The sequence below is a fragment of the Phasianus colchicus genome, chromosome 2 (genome assembly GCF_987193195.1).
Source record: "Phasianus colchicus chromosome 2, bPhaCol1.hap1.1, whole genome shotgun sequence".
NCBI lineage: Eukaryota > Metazoa > Chordata > Aves > Galliformes > Phasianidae > Phasianus > Phasianus colchicus.
This window is the reverse complement of record NC_143437.1, coordinates 81,286,136-81,303,525: the sequence shown is the minus strand read 5'-3', so window position 1 is coordinate 81,303,525 and position 17,390 is coordinate 81,286,136. Positions and strand designations below refer to the sequence as shown.

The 17,390-nt window shown below is 39.8% G+C and overlaps 1 protein-coding gene across 3 annotated transcripts in view; it reads left to right on the top strand.

Moving 5' to 3' along the window:
* The window catches only part of KCNQ5 (potassium voltage-gated channel subfamily Q member 5), a 252,847-nt gene that overhangs the window by 230,398 nt on the left and 5,059 nt on the right, over positions 1–17,390 (top strand). For all 3 annotated transcript variants that reach the window (XM_090136147.1, XM_090136145.1, XM_090136146.1), the window contains 2 exons: positions 120–340; positions 12,526–12,634. In XM_090136147.1, the coding sequence (XP_089992273.1) occupies positions 120–340; positions 12,526–12,634 (330 nt within the window). The remainder of the gene's footprint in view (positions 1–119; positions 341–12,525; positions 12,635–17,390) is intronic.

Here is a 17,390-nt window from a genome sequence, read left to right as displayed (position 1 = left end):
TTCAATGAAATTAAAAGTGTGTAAGAAAAAGACTATTGAGAATTTTTAGAATTTATTTTCTATTATGATAGAAACAGAATAGCAGAACTAAGAATAAAAACCGTTTCTCTTCTTCACAGTCAAAAGTTAAGTTTCAAGGAGCGGGTCCGGATGGCCAGCCCACGAGGTCAGAGCATAAAGAACAGGCAGTCATCAGTCGGAGATCGCCGGTCCCCGAGTGCCGACGTTGCCACTGACGGCAGCCCCACCAAGGTCCAGAAGAGCTGGAGTTTCAATGACCGCACCCGCTTCAGGCCGTCGCTGCGGCTGAAGAGCTCCCAGCCCAAACCTGTGGTTGATGGTAGGAGTTTTTTTGTGCCTCCTTTTCCATCATGCTCTTCTCAGCCTTCTCTAACTGCTCTGGCATACTAGCAAGGTGAATGCAGCCCGTGTCTGGAAAGCAGGCGGAATCTTTATATTGGGGTGGGGCTACCAGAAGGCAATAGCCTGCTGCAAACAGCATGCTGACACGATTTTACTAAATATGAATCTTGTGTCAGTGACACACAAAGAGTTAACGGTAGAAAAGAGGGAAATCACAGGTGAGCAAAATGCATCCTGCACATTTGGGATCTCTTACTGCCACCAGGGATACAATCACCTGGCAGAAAGATATATATACCAGCAGGTGCCTTAAGTTCTACTCCTTACCTTTGGGATGTTCTATCAGGTAGGGGAAATAGGTGGCTTTAGCAAACAGAAACAGTGTTACTGCTTTTATGTATTGCCTTCTAAGGAGTATTTTAGATGTGGAAAGAAACATAGCCTTTCCTGCACCCTGCCTCACTGCGAAAATGGATGCTGCCCCTCTCTGCTCTCCTTCCTGGGAAAGCTTCTCTCCAGCAGTCAAATAAAAGCTGAGTCAGAGATCTTCATCTATAGAAGTTTGCTAAGAGGCATTGATTCTTCTAGCCAGAAAGCACTGCCCCTAGTGACAGCAGTTCTCTGGCTGGCAGGACTTGAGGGCTCCAGTTGTGTCCAACCTCCTTAGAAATGTTTACTGCACTAGAAGGTGACCTCACACACCCCACAGGGGTGGGACCCCTGACCCAGAAGACACAGATGTGGGTTTCTATGTTCACATTTTTTCCCTACTTACTAATATTTTGTCCTTTTCTGTGGGTCTCTCAGGAGGAAAATAAGGGAAACACTGTCTAGCTATAAGAGGAGGCAGTGATGCCAACTATACGGAAAAGGTACACTGTGAATCATTTGATCAAAGAGATGCAACTTTAAGCTTCTTCTGCAATGCTAATCACCTATGCTATGTACAAATTTGTGGTAAAACTGTCCAGACAAGAGTGTAATCTCATTGCTCACTTCCTTTTTAGAAGTCATTATCACAAACACCTAGGTTGCAAAACAACCACTGAACTGAAATGCACCATCTCTTCACTGAGAATGTCCTGCACAACACATCATGTCAGGGAAAGCCTGGGTAAATAAACTTTTCCTGAAGAACAAACTAGGCAAACCAAAGGTTTGCTAAGGTCATCTTTCTAGGCTAGCCCTCCTGTGTGGGATGCATGAATCCCGAATTTGGCTGCATTACAATGAGCTCCAGCCACTGCTCAGTGTCCAAGGAGCCCTCTGGGTCGCTCACCAGCCCCTGCTCCTTTCTGGGGCACAAGCTATGGCTCATGTCCCACATCATCTGGGGTGTGTGATGCCTGCCTGGGTTCAGGCTGTCATAGAGCTGTGATGATGCCAATGCTCAGAACTGGGAAGTGAGAAATGCTCGGGGTACCACAAGTCTGAAAGTACCCTCTCTAAATGTAAGCTACTCATTTAATCAGTTAGTTAGTGCCAGTATCTGTCAAATTCCAAGCCAGAAATGACTTCATAGGTTAAACTCCTGTAACTTGCACTGACCTGGAAGTGAACTGAGAAGAGAGCATTTTGTTGAGCATACTCCCATGGTATCAGCAGCTCCTTCTGTGCCAGTCCCTCAGTCTGCACCTTGCTCAAATATCTGTTTACTTTTTCATCAGCCCATTTGTCACAGAAACACTTCCGACGTGTAGTCCCGTGGTTTGTCCTGTATGCACTGTTGTTTATAGCAGTCATCTGCATGAGAAGATCACACTCATTCTCACTGTCTCTGTTTGATGGGAAAGGTGTCATAAATGGCACCTTGGGTATTTCTGTAGATAAAAGATAGTAACAACAGAGACTTCACTGTCGTGAGTAAGCCCTTAAAGATCTTCCTGCTCCTCAGGGTGAGCCCAAGCTGTTTCCTTGTAAGCAGTTTCCAGCTCCTTGTCCACCCTTATGAACTAGGGCCAAAAGATATGACTGATTTCTCATCCATGGCAGGAGGAGCAGCCTCCATTGTCTTCAGCTTTTAGGCAAATGCCAAGTTTCCACTCTGGGACCCAGTCCAGTACTTCTAGGATTGGTCTCATCAGGTCAATTTCCACTATGCTCACTGCTGAGAGGCAACTCCCTGCTACTTTACCCAGTCTACTGCAGGGAAAAGACCAGCACTACCAGGCTTGATACATTCTATTTTTTTTTTTTTCCATTTGTGTTATCAGTTTCATAGTTTGGCACACTTTGACATCTCAGTGGAAAAGATCTGGAGACTATGTATTTAGTTGAGTACTTCTTGAATTTTTTTCACTGGATGAAAACACAGCATTTGCAGTAATATTTTAGTAATATCTCTCAGTTGTCAGACCCTCCACTTCCCTTCTGGAGGTATTCTGCAGTCATACAATTGTTTTGGTGTGCTGATCTTTCAGCCAAACTAAGAAGCCACCATTTCCAGATGTAAGTCAGCACACAAAACAAGACTCTTGAGTGGCTGTTTTTTTCTGGGGTTTCTTTTCTCTTTGCAGTAAGTTTAAGGGAAGAAGAAATTACACTTTCAAAAGACCCTCTGACAGAGGCAATTTGGTGCAGGTTCACCAGTCCAGGATCAATGATTACATCAGTAATCCAATGAAAAAATAAAAGGCTCTTACTATGAGCTTCACTTTTCAAAAGAAAAGACATTCAGATATTTAGAACAAGCTCCCAAAGGCAGTGGTCATAGCACCGAGCCTACTGGAGTTCAAGAAGCACTTGGACTACACTCTCAGACATAGAGTTTGATTTTGGGTGGTCCTGTGTGGAGCCAGGAGTTGGACTCGGTCATCCTGGTAGGACCCTTCTAACTTGGGATATGGTATGATTCCATAATTCACTTGATTTTTATTAAACTGTACAGGATTTGGCGTTATAAGTTATCTTCACTTAGTGCAGGTACAGTAGGAACTACCTCTTTATGAAGGTGAAGTTTGAAGAACTCTTCAAAAAATAAAGCAAATTATTTATGTAGGGAGTTCAAAAAGGAAGTGAAATCTTTAGTTGGGTGAGAGTGATATAAGGCAGATAGTCAATTGAGAGATTTGGCAGGATTGACTAAGTTCTAATAAAGGATGTGGCTGGAGTCTGAGCCAAAACAATCAGAAGAGGACTGCTAGAAAAAAAACTAAACACGAGCAGTTAGAAACTGTTGTGTAAAAGAAGGTTTGTAATCCAGACAGGAGTTTATGGAGGCAGCAATTGGCTAACATGACTGAAAATGTAATAGCTTTTCTCTTACACTATGTGTTAACAAAAGCTTATGAACACTCCCCTGCTGCATATTAAAACCATGGAAGGAGGGTTTCTCAGCAGTAAAGCAGGATGCCTCAGCTGGTCACAGGCATGTTCTAAAAGGATTTGGGTGTAGGAGACTTGGAGCAGCATGACCGAAACAGTTGCAGAAATGCCTTTAATTATGGGTAGTGACAGCCCTCTGAAACTGCCTGTAAAGCATTTATTGCTCTTGCCAAAGTAGGCCTGGCAAATGCAGCAATTGTTTCAGCTACATATGTGCATTTGCAAATTGAATCCAAACCTGAGAGAGCTTTGATGGCTGGAGAGAGCTTTGGTGGCATGGCTGCAGACACTCCAGAGCATTTAACAACAGTGCAGGGGAGCTAAATTGAAAACTAAGACTTATGTAATCTGATTTTAAAAATACATCCAGTCTCCAGTGAAATGTGCTTTGCAGCTGCCAGAACTCTTGCTGGAGATGAGATCCTGCAAAAATTAGTAAAGGTGCCAGGATGCTGCATTTCCAAACCCTGTTATCAGTTTAGAAAGGAATTATCACCTCCAAGCAGATCTAATGGAAATCTTCACCACTCGATCTGTGAAGGCTTTGGGAGTAGTAAGTAGTCAGATTTCATAAAACGTGAGCTTGAAATGATAACAAGAATCATCTGAGAATATTTTACCAAATGGTGAAGAGGTAGACAACAGGCTAATAGGGTCATGACAAAGCCTTCCCACAAGAGCTGCCACCCAAGAGGGGTGCATCTGCAGCTCACCCTGACGAGCTCAGAAGTCTTGGCTGAGCCCTGATCCATACAACCCACTCTTGTCCCTATGTCCTGTTCATACAGCATGGCTTATATCCCTGCACACCCAAACAGACCCCAGCTAAGTTGTCAATGCGGAACAGCCCCCATTATACCAGGCACTCCTATGGAGAGCACTCCCCTTTCCAAAAATATAGTTGAGCTTTTTTCTGCTTGCTTCTTGTTGTGAGGAGCAGAACCTTCTCCTGCTTAAATCCTACTCCAGTACTGTATGGCCAGAGCTTAAGGAATGAGCTGATATTATGTTGGACATGCAGTCCTCAAAAAGGGACAAAAGTGCTCTTCTGTACTTGTACACTACCATCCCATGATGGTTATTGTGCATTTGCTGTAAGCTAGATGTTTTGTGGCTTTTTGAATAAAGCATCAAAAGTGTTCAGCGCCAGAGATATTACAAGCATATTTCATTTGATTAATTAAAAAGAACTCCCTAAGGGATTATTTGATTTCTGCAGCATCCCTGAACATTATATGCTTGCATGACCTCTAGCCTTTCACTCCCTACAGAGTACTTGCTCAAAATCCTCAGGGTAGAGTATATTACAGGAACCATGGAAAGAATGCAACTGTGCATTTCAGCCCCCATGTCCTCAGTTACTACTGTGTAATTTATGTATTGCAAAAATGACAGGTTTTCCTTCCAGTAGTACAAACATCTTGACCTCATCTATAGTTCACTTGAAGTGGCAAAGGTCCTTCGTTTGGTTGTTTCTGCACCTCCTTTAGCTTAAATTTGCTGATTCAAAATGTAGCTGCATGACGTGAAAACCAAGCTGCTCTATTTGTACAACACGTGATGTGACGAAGTAGCATTTTATTAGCAGTATGTCAATTTGTGCTAGGCAGTAGTTTTATTTTCTTTTGATTGTTTAACTCCATGATAGAGCTGTCATTCATTACAGTTGCAATTGTAATTAATTAGGAATGTGCTATAAAATAATCTAGCAATCAGATCTAAACTCTGAGTCCATAGGTTTTGAGCAATTACTTTTTTTATTCTATTCCTGCCAAGGTCCTCTATTATATGTGTCGAGTAGCCTGCTGTACATCTTTACTACCAAAAGTGAGTGCTCAAGTATGGTCATGATAAACAGGTGGTGATTAGCAATCTCATCTCCCAGGACCTGTGATAGGACTTCTGGACTATTGGTCTATATGCTATGAGGACATGCAAAGAGATAGTAAACTAGGCATGATATTAAACTCATTAGTCTGCAGTTGTAGGTCTTATCATATATCTGCAGCTTCCTTTAGAAATGTAACTTCTTGCATGCATTGTACATAAAATGTCAGAGAGCTGTGACCAGTGCTATGACAGAGCACTGGAACAGGCTGCACAGAGAGATTGTGGAGTCTCCTTCTCTGGAGATGTTCAAGATCCGCCTGGACTCCTACCTGTGCAACCTGGTCTAGAGAGCCTGCTTTGGCAGGTGGTTGGACTGGATGATCTCTAGAGGTCCCTTCAAGTGCCTACAATTCTGTGTCTAAAAAATTCGCTACAATCATATGTATATGTGAGAAAAATTGCTCTAGTGTAACCTACCATTTTTCTCTCTCTTCTCATATGACATTCTAAAATTGCTGGCTAGCATGCCACTGTTTATAATAAGATCAGCAATTTTAACTGCAGAGTTGTTGTGTATATAATGAATTGTCTTCAGGAGGTCTCCTGGTTCTCCAGATCATCGCTCAAAATGAACAGGACTCCTTTTTAATTAAGCTGTGGGAGCTGTTCCACACAATATTGCCAGCGCACAAAATTTCTGAGAAGTTAAATAATAGCTAAAGATAGTTGAGAATTGTTAGCAGGGAATGTTAGAGTTTTAGATATTTGGAACTTGTATGCATTATATGATAACAGATATAAATTAGGTTTCTGGCCTTAAAAATTGCATTTAGAGAGGTGGGAAACTAAATAGCTATACTCAGATTGCGTGTAAAAAAAAAAAAGTTATAACAATCCTAACTTCTGGTTTTGCCAAATCTGAGGGTTTTTAGAAATCTTTTCACTTATAAAATGTTTGCTGGGTAAGTATTTTATACTGCTATACTGGTAAAACTTCCTATTGCACTATAGCTACTGAATTCCAGTTCTGATATCTTCATCTGCTCCTTATCTGGAAATCTTTGCTTCTTTAATGAGAAGAGAAAGGAGGAAGAGATGAGTTATGCCTAAAGCACTGCTGCACTCCACATAGATAGTGTGTATGGTTGAGGCTCGGGATGTACACAAGCAGAGGGAGTTCTTTAAATCTGATGCAGTGATGCTGCTCTCCTCCTTTGAGGAGGCATCAGTTTCAGATGTCTTCAAATGTCATCATCTTTATTGCTTTTTTCTTAATTTTTCCACTTGAAAACCATTTTACACTACAGGGATTTTTGTGTATTTTTTAGACCAGTATTAAACAGTAAAAGTGAAGAGCAAATCACGGAAGTTTACTTGTCCTGCCTCCTTCCTTCTTTAATGATTAGAAGAAACCTTTTTTCTTCTTTTTTTCCAGGGATTAAGAAAATAAATGCATGATTCACTCCCTTGGGCCTCTTTTTTTCTGGCTTCTGCTCTGAAAAGCATGTAAACATGTGCTGCTGCCTTTCCCTGTTTGGGGAAGCTTTGGGCATTCTTATCATTAAGCAAGTGATTAAGTTTTATCCCAATTAGGGTTGCTTTTTTCAGTTTCCTATGGAGCTTAGCAAGCAATCGTGGTAAAATGATTTATTTTTTCTAAGAGAAAAACTTACTCTCTTTTTTTCTTGAACTATTTTTTCAAAGAGAGTCAGCTTGTTGATGCTTTAAAGCAAAGGAAAATTTGAAAGAGTATCACTTCTAGGGGTAGTGATGGAAGCTTGTATTCATGCTGCAACAAACAGGAAAATAATGAGAGCTGGTGAAGAACTGAGAAGCTTTATGAAACATTTAAACAAAATTACTAGGCTGAGTCACATTTTATTTTGATTAAGAGAAATTATATTATTTGTGTGGACATAAAACATGAAGGTGTCTATAGCTAGGGTAGTTTTTGAGGGAAAAAGTAATGGAGATTTTGTGAAACATTCTATGTATTGTGACATTTGTGAAAATACTAAAAATTGAGGATATAACAATATTTTAGAGAATAAGGGCTAAAAACCTAACTTTTTCACAGCAAGTACTGCAGGTACAGAATGGTACTTCAAAGGCAGTGCAAAGTGAAGTGAAATGCCCTTTCCTTATGGGCATTCGAGGCTTTAACAAGGGGCTTGTACCTCCAGATGTCCTTTCCAACCTCAACAATTATGGACTGTTTGAACTTCAGTTCACAGAATCACAGAGTTGCCAGGGTTGGAAGGGACCTCAAGGATCATGAAGCTCCAACCCCCTGCCACAAGCAGGGCCGCCAACCTCCACATTTAATACTAGACCAGGCTGCCCAGGGCCCCATCCAACCTGGCCTTGAACACCTCCAGGGACGGGGCATCCACAACCTCTCTGGGCAAGTATGGTTCGCTGTAACTAAGCATCTGTGAAAATTAGGCCACCAGCTATTTTTCACTTGAAGTCATGCAGGAAAATGGAAATCATTCAGATTTTTTTTTCAAATCAGTTTAGTTGTTTTTTTTTAACAAGTTGAAGTAAGACTGTGTTGTAACATGAATAATTGAGGGTCATCTGCAGGCTGTCAACTTTGGGCACCTATTCATATTTTGCCTAGGCTGAGAGGTGAGTACTTAACCTCAACAAAATGACTTAGATCACCCATACAAACAGTTCAAGCTATCTCTTGCAGATTCACAGGAAGGCTGAAGCACATCTGTAGGCTTTGAAAAAATTAATGAAAGGGTCTACGTTGGGATCAATACTAAAGTGTTAGGAGCGTTACCATAGGGCTATTCATGGTGTCTGCACAGGCACTTATTAGTGTTGGACTGTTGATGTTAGCATATGACAGTTCAAGAAAACAAAGACAGAGGTAGAAAATATTTTCTGTTCTGTTCAACATAATTGCTCAAATATTACTGACATTGAGATCATGAAGCTATGAGGGAGATCAGAGAAGTGGTACAGTTTTCCCAATTATGATGAAAGGATGCATGATACGTACGGAAATAATAAATCAAACTTTGCACATAACTTCTGCAGAGTCATATGAAATGCAGCTACATACTGATAATTTTTTTGTTAGTGACATACAAGGTTACAGAACAGTGTAATCTTCATTTGGGGTGATCATAACTGAAGAGTTTGCAAGAGGAATGCATAAACACTGTGACAAACTGGGAAATATGCATGTAATTTTAATGACTTTAATGCTTCTTTCTATTTGTTGGTAATTGCTTACTTGATGTATGTTAATTCAAAGACTGCTGTTAAGGAAGAAAGGAAGAAATTAATAAGAGGCAAAGACAAGACAGCCTTGTCTTGACCCAAAGTAAATAACATCAAAGATTGTAAGATACTTGCAGCTGGCCAATGAGTTGTGAAACAAATACCAGTTTAAATACTTACACAGACTGAAGCTTAGGATCAAAAGACATCTTAAACTGTAAAGATGCTGGTATTAGAAAAGAGGAATTGTTTCTAAGTGGTGACAACCCTTCTAAAGGGAATTCCAGGAGTACGTCTAAATGCTGTACTGAGAGGTGATAGGACATTGGAAGGCCTGTTTAGCTAGTGGCAGAGGCTCCTGGAGAAAAAGCCAGACTGTTGCTAATCCTAGGGAGGCCTGGACCATGCATGGATCCCAATGGGGAGCAGGAGACATGGCTAAGGAGTACAGAGATGGAAGAAGGAGCAGTCGTGCAGGGCTAAGTATGAGCTGGCACTGGAGGGCCTGCCTGCCCTCCTGCTGGTGGGTAGGAACCTCTCTGAGGCAGGAGGCAGCACAGAGCAGGGCTTGTCAGAGGCCAGAGCTTAATCCTGTCTGGGAACTGGCAGTGATTTTAACAGCTGGAGCCATTGCAGGGGCCAAGCTGGCCCCAGCACAACCCCGACCTCAGGGATGAACTTGAGAGGGACAGAAGTGATACAAGAACATCTCACCTCATAACTATGCCGTACACAACATGAGCTTCCACTGGAAAAATTCATCAGAATGTGAACTTCGAGTTCAGTGGCTTTTTAAGCTGGATTTTTTTTCTCCAAATTCTTACTATGTATTTCTCAAACCTTTTCCCAAGTCTGCTTAGTATTAAAAAGAAACATGAATGTTTCCCATATGAATCAAACAAGGTTTATAGCTTTTCTCAAGTTTTATTGACGTGTAGTACTGAGTGCCTGCTATAATGGAGGAAATTAATGTCAGTGGGAATATTAGAAAGCAAAAAAATATAAGAAGGTGATTTATTAGGAGCAGTATCTCTTCTTAAAGCTGGTTTAAATTTATAAGAATTTTCCAGCATCTGTTTAAAGATTTTGCTGATTTTGTATCCCAATGAGAGCAACATGAAACTCTAATTGCACCATACTGTTCTCAGAACAGTTCTGCAAAGATATGCTGCATTAAGGAGGACCTTTTATTAATGACACTGCACTTGGCAGAGGACCCAGAAACTGTATCAGTGAGATAATCATATAGAAACATGTTTATTTTAAACTTTCAAGTTGGAGTCTCCTGTTTCACAGGGATTATGTGGATGTAGCTCTTCTGACCTTAGCAAAATTATCCCTAATTTACACCAGAATAACTGATTTTGTTTACAACCCTAGACAGCCACTGGAAATACCAGTAATGTACAGAACTCAACTTTTGGTATGGAATTTAGGAATGAGCTGGGAGATTTCAGCACTGGGGGGACTGGAGAGGCTAATCAGACATAACACCTAGAAAATGTATACCATAGTGTCATGGTATACTCAGCATCTCTGGGATTTAGTTTTAAATAATGTGTATACCCAAAAACCTAATTACATAATTTATTTTAGCTAACTATAGTTTTTGGACAGAAATCTAAATATTAGTTAGGCAGGAGCAGTGGAGAGACATATGTATTTTATCTGTAAGATATGCAAAGTCTGTAGTAAAGCTTGTGAAGGAGTGCCAGTAAAAAGCACTCTTACCATCACTGAAGGCTTGGCTTGCAACAATAGCAAGGAAGGGAAGATACCAGTTGTGTATGAAAACTTCATTTTTATGATGTAAAACTGAATTTTTTTAAGGTTCCATTTGATTATTCAGTGCATGTAATTGAAGACCGTATTGTCTTGGCTATAAGCCATCTCTATTGTGTTAAGTTGATCTGTCAAAGATAAATTTTTTGTTCTTCACAATTATGGTAGATGTCCATCATGGATATAACAGTTCAGCAACAGTTAAAAAAGAAAATATATTCTAGAGACTAATGAACAAGGCGTAGTAAGCTCTGCTTTGCCACAGATAGATGGCCTTAGCCAAGTCACTTCTTTTGTATACCCCACTTTCTGTTCAGTACTGAAAACTGTCCCCTGGATTCTCTTAAGTTTTGTCAGGGGTGGTTTTAGTTCATGAATCCCAGAAAACATAAAAGTGATCTTTGCTATCATTTCCTGTCAGAACAGCGCCAGCCACAAAACTACCGCAACATAAGGTTAAGGTCTTATGAGGAATTAAAAAATACCACAAACTTATTTTTCAGCTTCTGTCCAAAAATGTTCTTAGAACTAATGACCTTTACATTTTAAGGACTCTTTTAATATTTTAGCGCATAACTTCTAAGGTCATATCTCATCAAAATAAATTATTATGGCCAAATATTAAATCTGAAAAGACAATGCATCAATACCCGATCCAGAAAATGCAGCCTAGTACAATGCTGTTTATTTTAAGATAGTATTCTGATTAGATTTAAATGATGACATGATATTTCTGTGCATTTCAGCATGATGAAGAATATTTTTCATCTTTAATTTGCAATCTTTGTGAAAAGGGAACTTGCAAAAATGTCCTCAGATGTTTCTGTCTGTGGATCAAAATTGATTACAGTGAAGACATCTGAAATGTCTAACTTGCAGTGTTTCTGAGTGACTGAGCCTATGTTTTAAATAATTGCATGAATATGGGTAGGGACATAAGACTGTAAAGAAATCTCCTTTGTTATTAAGGAATAATGAATTCCATCCTTTTTTTCTCTATTTCATACGTTATTCCTTCATTTTTCATTCTCTTCTTTATGAAGTAGAGACACTGAGGTGTTAAAATGCACTTACCTTCTGATATTTTTCCTGGACACTTGGACTTTACGCAGATGAGAGACTGTTTGGGAGAAAAAACACCTACCCTCAAGATAGGTTTCCTCTATCTTTCAATATGTGGATGATATGGGCATCCTGCCTTCCTTCCCCCATTCCCATTCCTGTGCATTTGGAGTTTGTAAATCATCTTGGTTGTGCATCCTTCCCTTTTTTTCTTGAGAACTGAGATACAATGAGCCCTTCTGAGATTTCTAATTGATTCACAAATGGTAACCCTGCAGGGGCAATGTTTGGAAAGAACAGAGGATCTATTTTGTTCAGGCAAACAAATATATTAACTTGAGTGCCTGTTGCAAAAGAGTACTGCAGAATCTACACGTCTGTGAAATTTAAGGGGGCAGTTAATCTATGATGAGTATCATTCTCTATTCATTTCTGGCAAAAAGATATTTTGTTTATTTTTTACCTGTAACTAAGTATTGCATCGTTGCATAGCTTTCTTAATAAATGAAATGGATCTTCTCCTTTGTCTTAAAAGTTCATTCATGGCGGTAAAAAAAATAACAATTTAATATAACTTTAGTGTTTTCTGCTTCTTTGATTTATATCTCACTCACTTTCCCTTAAGATGGAGAATGTGATGAAAAACACTGAGACATCAGAATCCGACTCACTATTCATTTGTATGAAAAATAGCACGGCTTTCTTCCCTTCTAACTTTTATCATTTTCACTAGGGACATCTCGGTCCTTTTACAACACAAGCCTAAACGCAGACAAATATATTATACAATTCATACACTGATGAAGCTTTTTAATACTTGATTTGTAGTACCTATTTTTCCAGTATGACTGTGCAGGCAGCTAGAAAACAACACTAAGGAAGGCATTTTTAAATGCTTATTGTTTGGTCTGCTCTTGTATTTTGTAGCTGACACCAGTCTTGGAACAGATGATGTTTATGATGATAAAGGGTGCCAGTGTGATGTGTCAGTAGAAGATCTCACTCCTGCTCTTAAAACTGTCATCAGAGCAATCAGGTGAGTAAAAAATACCGAGTGAATAAATATTTCAGATTTCTGTAATTAAGGCACTAAATAATTGCGTGTCAATTAGTTGAATTTATTACACAACTACATCTGTCACGTAACTAATGCTGATATGGTTTACTCATCCTTTATCTTCATCATTTCTCTTCCACTGTCAGCTTTTCAGTTTCCAAAAGTAGCGTGTGATTTGGCTAAGAAAAAAAAGAGAATAATGAGTGCTGGTTTCTAGTATATTTCCCGTAATCGAAATTGCTGTATTTAATTTTGATGTAGCTTTACTGAATGTATATCACCTTGCTTGGAAAAGTTACTTCCTTCAAAGGTTTACATTTTTATTGCATTTCCATATTCCTGAAACTGTCATCTGGCTTTTACTGCAACTTTCTTCTGGTACCAGCAGGATAATGACATCCATTCAATTGTGCAAAACCTTGCTTGCCATTGAAGTAAATATTACCCCAGTGATTTAAAACTAATAGTTACCTTCTTTTCCAAGGAAGTTGAAAACTACATTGAAACTTATAAAATTACCAGTATTGAATGTTTAAATTTAGTATTCACCCTCCTGAGACTGCCAAAACTCTTGTACTGAATATTTGAAGTGAAATTCCTGACAGGGCAAACCTGCCACCATAAAGAGTAAACTGATAAGCAAAGAGGGCTCTGTCATCCCCTGTCTGCCTGCAGCAAACCTGGTGCTATGTCTGGGGGTTGCCCCCTGGGCCCTGTATCACACTTGGACACTTCTCCAGGAGGCAGGCACCAGCCACAGGGGGTTTCTGCAAAGAAACAGTGGAAAGGTGTTGTTTTCTTAAAGGGGGATTCTCACCTTAGTTCTCTCAGTGCTAGAAGAATGAACTCAAGCTCTTTATCAAATAATTTATACGATGGGAACCTGCACAAGCTGCTTGTATTTCCTTCCCCTTTTTCCACTGATTGCCAATGTAGACAGATAACTAGTCAGGCAGTTTCTAATTCTCTTCTGCAAGCCAAGGCAGCTTGGCAGATCACTTGCAGATGTCTGTTCCTACCATCTTTCCAATCTGCCTGGAAATGACCTCACAGAACGTGTCAGATACCAGTTCCATGCCCACAGCCACTGCAACGGGCTACTTGAATGTCACTGCTGTGAACCATCTTTTGTCAACAGTGCTTCAGCAGTTGACAAAAATCCTTATATACTGTGGACATTCAGCTACAAGGCAGACCTGTTCCTCTGAATGGAAAAGGCTCAAATTAAGAACAGTCAGCATATATTTTGGCTCTGGTGCCAAAGATGCTTGTCTGGGATGTTGCATCTTAAACAGACTGGTTGAATCCTGGCTCCAAGTGCGCCTTGCCACTGTACTGGCAAGTGATACTAATGGCCATCTCATTCTTAATATTGTCCAAAGTTCTTAAGACTTGATATTTTAGAACTAGCTGAATTACTGGGGCTTGTTTTCAGGGGCACCACTGAATTGTTTTCAGTGCATCACCTGCATTTTTTCATAGAATCTCAGAATAACTGAGGTTGGCAGGGACCTCTGGATCCACCTGGTTCAAGTTCTGCTCAGGCAGGGACACGCAGAGCAGATTGTTCATTCTCTTGGTAGTTATCAGCTCTAATGAAAGGCGCTGAATTCAAAGGTCATCGCTGGCAAATTCCTCCACAGGGTCATCTAAAGAAATTTTCAAAAAATATCAAAGATGCTACAGTCTCGTTTCAGACATGCACTATTCAACCAATAAAAGTAAACTTAGATTATCTCCAACTTTGTGTACTCAGCTTACTAAAGAACAACTCATTTCACCAATGAGGTTGAGAAGAATTTTGCATTTCCACTTGCTATCAATCAGCCAAGAATCTGTCCCATTTCTCCCTGCAAATATTAGTATATCACATCTTTCTTCAGTAACACATCTTTATTTGAGATATTTAAAGCATAATAAGCAATATTCTTCAGACTTTTGTTAAATGCTGTACCTTAACCTCCCAAATTCAAGAGACTGATAATTCAGTTTGTCAGATAGCTGATACTCCTCTTTCTTATTATTCAGAGTGTCTGTTACCTGACCACACTGGGATCTATGCAAACATCTGAAGAAGGATCTGAGACACTACATAGTAACTGTAGAATTTCAAGATGATAGCATCTGTCCATATGGAAACTTTGTCCCTCATTTTGAAGTTTGTTTTTAGCATCGGCTTTGAATTGCAAAGGAACAGGGGAGCTTTCCTTTCATGCTAGTATACAGGAGCAGATGAGGACAGAAGGTACTTGAATAGCTTCAATCAGTAGGATACAAAAGACCTCAACAGCACGCAGTAGAATCCATTCCAGCTACATCACCTTCAGAAAACAGGTCTCCCAGGCAGTCCCACTGAAGGCCCACTGCACAGACCTGCCCATAACCATTCAAGCTGCCTACCTCCTTTCAAAGCTCCCCAGCTGAGCCTTCCCCAGTCCAGATTTTGTGCCACACCTTCCATCCCCTTTACTCCAAACTCTCTGTTTGCCTCCAACCTGAGAGTAGGAAAAGTAAAGAAAAACTGCTCTGTGCATTTGCAAATGTTTATTAGATGAGTAGTGTGGAGAGATGCATCTAACTCCAGGCCAGCAAGAGTCCTGCTCCCTGCAGATGGAAGCTGGCCTCCAAGAGCAGTGCACAAAAGCAGTTCTTGCTAGCTAGCTTCTGTGTCAGCAGGTTTTGTTGCACTAATCAACTGGCTGTAGCCTTGCTGTGAACAAAAAGCTGTTCATATCCTGCAGTCAGAGCTGTTGGAGACTCAGCTCTCACTGTTAGTTCACAATTAGTTCACAAGTATAGAAGAGAGACTAAGACTAATTTGTTTCCATATATGGTAAAATCTCTGATCATTTTTCATAGCATAAGGCACTAAGATCTGTAATGCAGAACAACAGAAATGCTGAAATTATTGTATTATTTATGAAACACAAAACTAGAAAGAATAAAAAAATAAGCAGTAGGGAATAACTGCAAAGGCAGGAAGAGGAACTTGTTGACCTAAGAGGTCTTTTCTCTCTAACTCTAGTGATTGCACAGATGTATTTTCATTTGTTGTTAGTAGGAAATAGTAATAAATTTAGCTAAATATAACGAAACATGAGAATTCCTGAGCTGATAAGCTGTGCAGCTGAGTAGTCATACATATTTAATAGTCGAAGAAGGAAAATATGATTTTCCATTTATCTTGAGTCTTGGAAATGTTTCTGCTACCTCTACAAAAAGTCCTTGCAAATTTGTTTCATTGTGTTGTTTCAGAATCCTCTGCTTCTTTTCAATCCCAATGGCTTGTATATTTTCTGCACAATGTGTTTCAGGGTTTCAGCAAGGGTCTTTGATGAGTCTTTGAGTACCACAGCATTGAGCTTGGGAGAAAGCAATGTCTTTGGCTTCTAGGCAATTGGTTTGTAGAAGTTAAGGCTCCAAAGAGGAGATGGTATTGACCCAGATACTCTACACAGAGTGAATCTAACTCTTCACCATCTGTGTCTATTTTATCTTCTCTGTATTGGATCCAGATATCTCCTGCATGTTGCAATTTAGAGTTATCTAGCAAGCTAAGAATAGTGGGATGCAGGAATTGGCACAGCTATATCTGTGTGTACCTGTTTTCCTGATATAGAAAGTGAGCAAACAAACTGTGGGTATTTCATACAGCCATGGGCAGAATGACCAACCCAAATTTAATCTCTATGGCAGGACCCGTGTATAAGTTTGCCTGCAATCCCAGTGCAATGATGATCCATTTCTTCCTGAGATGGTGGCAAAACTGACACGATATAGGCTCAAAAAACAGCATGCATATGACAGGGCTGCAGGGATGGTTAGAGATGTTATGACTTGGTGCCAGTCTCAGTGCATTAATGGTAAGCATAATACTTTTCAATGACGTAAGGGGTGACGTGAAAATAAAATTCAGGAAACACTGTAATTCTCTATCAGTGCCGATCGTGAAGGTCAGGCAAAAATTGGTATTCTAACAATTAACAGGACATGCTGGTCTAATTCAACACAAAAGAATGGTTGTTGTTTTTTTCTGTTCTCTGGATGCATCGTTGAAAAAGGCTACAATTTATGGCTAATTCTCACCAGAAAAACAGTGGTACTGATGACTGTGACAGGTTTATAGAACAGCATGTCTTCTGTCACATTATATTTGAGTTACAAAAACAACACATTCCACCACGGCATACAGTGATTTAAAAATAGAAACAACGTTTTAAAAAACGGTGAGACGTGCACAGTTTTGTTCTTCTGGGTTAATTTTTACTTTAAATTACTGCTGCTATGTCCATGCTAACAGTTAGGGATTGCCAATGGCGACTCGATTCGTTTCTGACGAGTCTTTTTTGCCCCCATGTGGTGTAGCCAGAAAAGACACACCATGCTATCTATATCCTGATTGCTTTCTCCGTCCCTACTGTTGGTAGGCTAGAGAATATGAGAAATTTTTGCTCATATTCTCTTTTATTTGTACAGGTGTGTTGCCCACCTTCATTTTTAACACAGAGTAGGCCCCTTTTTCTTTTCCAGAAGCACAAATGAAGGAAGCTCAAAAGCTTTTTATTCTCAATTCAACTGCTATTTTTGAATACGCTCTGTATAGTTGTAATATTTTTTCCAAATGGGTGTTCAAAGCTATCAAGCTCAATTAGATAGTTATTTCTAGATACTGAAAGACATTTGAGCTTTGTAAGTTGAGAGTAAATAACTATGGAGAATCAACTGAATTTAATAA